Source organism: Oncorhynchus masou, chromosome 30 (assembly GCF_036934945.1).
Source record: "Oncorhynchus masou masou isolate Uvic2021 chromosome 30, UVic_Omas_1.1, whole genome shotgun sequence".
NCBI lineage: Eukaryota > Metazoa > Chordata > Actinopteri > Salmoniformes > Salmonidae > Oncorhynchus > Oncorhynchus masou.
The window spans coordinates 2,632,671-2,639,759 of NC_088241.1; the positions used below are offsets into that span (position 1 = coordinate 2,632,671).

Genomic DNA, 7,089 nt, shown 5'->3' on the forward strand with positions numbered 1-7,089 from the left:
TCTAACCCTATTACAGGGGCTGAGTCACTGGCTTACTGGTGCTCTTCCATGCCATCCCTAGGCGGGGTGCGTCACTTGAGTGGGTTGACTCACTGACGTGATCTTCCTGTCTGGGTTGGTGCCACCCATTGGGTTGGCCGTGGCGGAGATCTTTGTGGGCTATACTCGGCCTTGTCTCAGGATGGTAAGTTGGTGGTTGAAGATATCCCTCTAGTGGTGTGGGTGCTGTGCTTTGGCAAAGTGGGTGGGGTTATATCCTTCCTGTTTGGCCCTGTCTGTGGGTATCATCGGATGGGGCCACAGTGTCTCCTGACCCCTCCTGTCTCAGCCTCCAGTATTTATGCTGCAGTAGCTTATGTGTCGGGGGGCTAGGGTCAGTCTGTTATATCTGGAGTATTTCTCCTGTCTTATTCGGTGTCCTGTGTGAATTTAAGTATCCTCTCTCTAATTCTCTCTCTCTCTCTTTCTTTCTTTCTGTCTTTCTGTCTTTCTTTCTTTCTTTCTCTCTTTCGGAGGACCTGAGCCCTAGGACCATGCCTCAGGACTACCTGGCATGATGACTCCTTGCTGTCCCCAGTCCACCTGGCCGTGCTGCTGATCCAGTTTCAACTGTTCTGCCTGCGACGATGGAACCCTGACCTGTTCAGACATGCTACCAGTCCCAGACCTGCTGTTTTCAACTCTCCAGAGACAGCAGGAGTGGTAGAGATACTCTTAATGATCGGCTATGAAAAGCCAACAGACATTTACTCCTGAGGTGCTAACTTGTTGCACCCTCGACAACTACTTTGATTATTATTATTTGACCATGCTGGTCATTTATGAACATTTGAACATCTTGGCCATGTTCTGTTATAATCTCCATCCAGCACAGTCAGAAGAGGACTAGCCACCCCTCATAGCCCGGTTCCTCTCTAGGTTTCTTCATAGGTTGTGGCCTTTCTAGGGAGTTTTTCCTAGCCACCGTGCTTCTACACCAGCATTGCTTGCTGTTTAGGGTTTTAGGCTGGGTTTCTGTACAGAACTTTGAGATATCAGATGATGTAAGAAGTGCTAAATAAATACATTTGATTTGAAATAAATTTGATTCTAAACGTTGCTAAATGTTTCTACTGTTATGTTTGTTGTGTTGTCTTATTCACATCAAAGCCTGTGTGTTTCTGAATGTGAAGTCGTCAAGATATAAAACAATAGCCGCCCTGGGGGCAAACACACACACACACCCAAACACACACACACACACACACACACACACACACACACACACACACACACACACACACACACACACACACACACACACACACACACACACCCAAACACACACACACACACACCCAAACACACACACACACACACACACACACACACACACACACACACACACACACACACACACACACACACACACACACACCCAAACACACACACACACACACACCCAAACACACACACACACACGGATACATTCTATTGCAGTGAGTCACCAACTTTGTTACGCAATGACACAAACTTAACTGAGTTTATTCTACTGACTCCACCCACTGTCCCCACCCCCCCCTCTCTGTCTCTGTCTCTGTCTCTGTCTCTGTCTCTGTCTCTCTCTCTCTCTCTCTCTCTCTCTCTCTCTCTCTCTCTCTGTCTCTGTCTCTCTCTCTCTCTCTCTCTCTCCCTCTCTGTCTCTCTCTCTCTCTCTCTCTCTCTCTGTCTCTCACTCTCTCTCGCGCTCTCTCGCTCTCTCTGTCTCTCTCTGTCTCTCTCTCTCTCTCTGTCTCTCTCTCTCTCTCTCTCTCTCTCTCACTCTCTCTCCTCCCTCTTTCTCTCTAGAGGTAGAGGGCTAATAACATCGTATCCATAGAAACGATTTATTCAACCCCTCCCTCATTTAGCACTATAACAACTAGCATAGAGCTGCCACTTAATCACTGTGACCATAGCAGATGTACACACACACACACACACCACACACGCGCACATACCACACACACACACACACACCATCATGGCATCATATATCGTTCTCTCCCAATCAAATATTTAAAAAGCTAATACAAACACACAGCCATACTCACCTTTACACAGCCATACTCCCTTTACACTTTACAATTTATCATTGTCAGGACACACACACACACACACACACACACACACACACACACACACACACACACACACACACACACACACACACACACACACACACACACACACACACACACACACACACACACACACACACACACACACACGACTGACTGACTGTAGAACTACAGTGGTACTAAATGACCAGCACTATCTTGCCTTGTTGCCTCTCTACTGTAAAGTCTTGTGTGTGTTGTGTTTCCCATGAGATAAAGGATATATAAGCAGTGCTTGACTTGGGCAGGAGCTCACCGAAGCTGAGTACCAGCACCTCAAGTTCTTTTCTGCTTGATCTCCTGTTCCTCTTATAGAATATTATCTCAAAAGTATTGTGGAGCTCCTGCACCTAAATATAAACAGTACCGGCACCCAAAATGATTACCAGAAATTATTTCAGTCCATGTCAAGCACTGTAAATAAGTCACACCACCGTGTTTGATGCCTCTGTTCACAGGATGTTGTGTGTGATGCCTCTGTTCACAGGATGTTGTGTGTGATGCCTCTGCTCACAGGGTGTTGTGTGTGTGATGCCTCTGCTCACAGGATGTTGTGTTGTGTGATGCCTCTGTTCACAGGATGTCGTGTGTGTGATGCCTCTGTTCACAGGGTGTTGTGTGTGATGCCTCTGTTCACAGGATGTCGTGTGTGTGATGCCTCTGTTCACAGGGTGTTGTGTGTGTGATGCCTCTGCTCACAGGATGTTGTGTGTGTGATGCCTCTGTTCACAGGATGTCGTGTGTGTGATGCCTCTGCTCACAGGATGTTGTGTGTGTGATGCCTCTGTTCACAGGATGTCGTGTGTGTGATGTCTCTGCTCACAGGATGTTGTGTGTGTGATGCCTCTGTTCACAAGATGTTGTGTGTGTGATGCCTCTGTTCACAGGGTGTTGTGTGTGATGCCTCTGCTCACAGGGTGTTGTGTGATGCCTCTGTTCACAGGGTGTTGTTTGATGCCTCTGCTCACAGGGTGTTGTGTGTGTGATGTCTCACCCGTTGTGTTGTGTGTGTCTGTCTGTGTTTGTATGAATGTGTTGTTTCACAGGGCATGTCACCTGTAGTCTCTAGAGGACCACGCTAAACAGAACAAAAGTGTAAGAGTGTATATAGAAAAGCACTTTAACTATTTGTTAGTCTGGTTATCCTCAGATTTGATGTGGTTTACATATATATTCAATCAAACCCCCCCTAAAAAGTCTGATTTTATACTTAGTAATGTTCACAATTTCCCTGAGGGGTCTGTGGAGCATGTCAGCCAATAAGGTAGCCCGACAGGTTAGTTTGGCCAGTTTGGAGAACGCTGCAGTTTTACCACATTCTTCTTCAATGAAAAGTTGTTAAATGAATAACTCCAGTCAGAATAAGAGGTATTTACGCTCATTCAAAGACATTAGAGGGATTTCTCCTCTCTGTATGTTTTCTGTTTTTTTTATAGGGGAAGTCCAGGAAGAACCAGAGCAAAATGGTGGAAAATGGTGGATTGGTAACAATGGTGATACATTCATGTGAAGTAATTATTAACTTTAGATAATATATATGCCTATTATAATTCGTTCAGTAACTAGTTCACATGAAGAAGAGAACAGAACATTGCAGTTTCCATTTCCATCAGATAAAGAGGGACAAGGAGAGGAAAGGGGAGGGGAGATTGGGGTGTGGTAACCAATGTTTAAAACCAACAGCCCATCCCTCTCTTCCTCACTCCCTCTCTCTCTCTTTCTCTGACCGTCCAACTCCTCGCACAACTTCGGTGAGTGAAAACTTAACCTAGTAAAACATGTACCTGAGTGCCTCGCTGATAAAAACCTTCAGTTTGTTTTAGCTGTGTTTATCTATGATGTGTTAGATGTGCCAAATTATACTTTCTCATCTGGTGGTTTACAACATTTATTTCTAATTGTGTTTAGTTTAATGTTTTATAGTGATTAATACTTGACTGCAAAAGTATGAATGACTACAGGGTGTGCTTTGCAACAGTTAGTAAGTGCCTGTCCACACTGTTTATGATCTTGAGCCAAGCTCTGCGGAGGGCGTAACTCTGTTTGCCTTTCCACTCAAACATGTGTGGATGCTACTCAGAGCACTACGCAGTTTAAATGAAAGAATCTATCTTCTCTTCCTCCTCCTCCCCTCTCTCTCTCTCCCTCAATCCTTCCATAGTGCAGAACACTACCTCTTTCTATCCTCCACACCCCCTCTCTCTCTCTCGCTCTCTCTTTCGCTCTCTCTGTCCTTACCATAAACTCTCTCTCCCCTCGCTCTGACCATTCTGTGAGTAGAGTGTGTTTCTAGTTATCAGAGGGGCAGTCAGGGGGAGGGGGGTAAGAAGGTGTGTCTGGTTGGATGCCTGCTGGTCCTGGGGCAGCTGACAGTGACTCAGAGAGAGATCAGTGGAGTCCACCTCAGTGAATGGGGTTGTTACTTACAACTATAATGTTGTGCTTACCATGTTCATACTGTGTGGTTGCATCAACGTCCTTATTTAACCGCACTTACTGCAAGTCACTCTGGAGAGGAGGGTCAGATAAATGAGGGATTTACATTACAGACGCTTCCTTAAACTCAGAAGCTTCACACCACCTTGACTACGAGTAGGTAGAGAAAGAGAGAAGAGAGAGAGCCACCTCCCTATATAGTGGTGAGATATGTGAAGGGACAGAGTGAAGAGACACACCTTAACCAAACTAGATAGGAAGAGGGTGGAGACAGGTGAGGGGTGGGGGAGGTGCTGGGATTTATATGTTATCATTTGCCTGAAATTACCAACGCGCCTTTCTGCCTGCCCACCAATTTCCTCCCATCTGTCTTTTTGTCTATGTGTCTGTCCCTCTCTCTCTATATATATATATATACTTCTTTCTTTCTCTCCTTAAAATCCCCCAGAGTTAATGAGAGAGACATGCAAGGGCGTTGGCTAGAGCCATGTCTGTTTGTGTTTAAACAACTCAGCCCCCTCTTCTCTTCCCTTCTCCCCTCCATATCCGCATCTCTCTTCCTTCTCTCGCCGCCTCTCTCCCTATGTCTCCATCTCTTACCTCTCTCCACCTCTCTCCCTCTCTAATTGCCTCTGTTGCGTTGCTCTCCATCTCTCCTCCCCCTCTCTTTCTCTTCCTTTGTGGTAGAGATGTAGAACCTGTTTGCAGAAGTGGGGCGTGGTGTGTGTGTAGTTAAGTCTTTGCTTCGTGTGCAACAACCGTTAATATTCTTTAAACCCTCTATTCAACCTGAACCTTATGTTTAAACATGATTAAACCAGTGCCAACATGACTTTATTTCCCAGACATTTATGGAATGGTGACCCGGATGTAAGATAACATAGATTTGAATTGGAGTTGTCAGTCAACATTGAGACATTTATCCATTTAACTTAGTTTCTGTGATTTCAAATTTCAAAAAGTCAAATAATTCAACTAATGTTGATAATACCAGATGTATTATACTGTGAATACAGAGTAAGCAAACATTCCTCTCTCTGCGCGTGGACATCATGTCCACCAGCATCCTGCTATCATAATAAAACATTGATAATTCTCTCTCTCTCTCTCTCTCTCTCTCTCTCTCTCTCTCTCTCTCTCTCTCTCTCTCTATGTCTCTCTCTCTCTCTCTCTCTCTCTCTCTCTCTCTCACACTCTCTCTCGTAGTCACCATGTCACAGGTCCAGAAGGGTATGGCATTGCTCATCTCAGCCTTCCACAAGTACTCTGGCAAGGAGGGCGACAAGACGACCCTGAGCAAGGGAGAACTCAAGGATCTGCTCAACGCTGAGCTTGGAGAGATCATGGGGGTGAGTGGATCCTAGGAACAGTTCAGTTCAATCATGCTTTATTAGCAGCACGACCAAATACAATACTGCTAAAGACGGACACTATTGAAATATTGAATTGCTTGGAACATCACAAACACATGACCCGCCTCATCCAATAGAATAACTTAATCGCTCACACCTTTATAAACACATAACAACTGTATGGATTCTAGTTTGAACTGCTGCTAGTTTGAATCAAAGTCTCACCCATTACCTCTCTCTCTGATCATTATAACAGAAAAACACTGACCAGGCAAAGGTTGACAAGATCTTCAAAGATCTGGACGCTAACTCAGATGGCAGTGTGGATTTCCAGGAGTACGTCACACTGGTGGCCTGCCTCACCATGGTGTGCAATGAGTTCTTCACCAAGAAGTGAAACAGCTCCCCCTGCCCACTCTCCACAGAACAGCAGCTCTTGCTCCATGAGTGAATTCATGATAAGATTAGCAAGATCCTCAATGCAGGTTCAGAGGGTCAGAGATGCAGGTTCACACACCTACACAAAAAAAGGGTTGGGTTGATTATACACACCACACATAGACAGGTGAAGGACACAGACACTGACCTGTACACATACAGACATATAGTCTGCAATCTCATGAGATGGAGAGGAAGCTCTTTGTTTTGTTTAAAGTGAAAAACGAAATAAACTATTTTAATATGTTTGGAAGAAAGCTGACTTATCATTTGTGCAGGTGTGTGTGTGTTTGTGCATGTGTGATTGGCTGTGTATGTCCTAAATAGGATATAGCAAGCAACATGAAATAAACATGAAACTTTGTTTTCAGACACCTGGTGAAATAATAAAATTGTTGATTATGTCAACGTAACCCAAAACATTAAATTAAATTAGGGGTTTAAGACATACCCTATATTTGACTACTTAATTACGTCACAATATTGTTATCTACTCCAGAGCCAGTAAGAATACAGGAAGACAACTGTTACTGTGAAGGTTAAATAGAGCCACATATAGAACCATCTCCAAGATGAAGCCTTCTACCAAGCAACATGAAACAACAAAGATAATATCCAAATAATGATACTGTATCGCAGGTCTCCATAGAGAACCATCTCCAAGATGAAGCCTTCTACCAAGCAACATGAAACAACAAAGATAATATCCAAATAATGATACTGTA

At 44.4% G+C, this 7,089-nt stretch overlaps 1 protein-coding gene across 1 annotated transcript; it reads left to right on the forward strand.

Annotated features, from left to right (window-relative positions):
* Positions 1 to 3,781: 3,781 nt before the first annotated feature.
* Positions 3,782 to 6,621, forward strand: LOC135521792 (ictacalcin-like). The gene is made up of 3 exons (XM_064947521.1): positions 3,782 to 3,889; positions 5,781 to 5,923; positions 6,183 to 6,621. The coding sequence occupies exons 2-3, from the start codon at positions 5,786 to 5,788 to the stop codon at positions 6,321 to 6,323; spliced, it is 279 nt and encodes a 92-aa protein (XP_064803593.1). The 5' UTR covers positions 3,782 to 3,889; positions 5,781 to 5,785; the 3' UTR covers positions 6,324 to 6,621.
* Positions 6,622 to 7,089: the final 468 nt, after the last annotated feature.

Bases quoted from the DNA above. Each gene is read 5' to 3' on its own strand.
- LOC135521792 (XM_064947521.1), top strand. From the start codon at position 5,786: ATGTCACAGGTCCAGAAGGGTATGGCATTGCTCATCTCAGCCTTCCAC. The intron at 5,924-6,182 runs GTGAGTGGATCC...TCATTATAACAG, and splicing joins AGCTTGGAGAGATCATGGGG to AAAAACACTGACCAGGCAAA.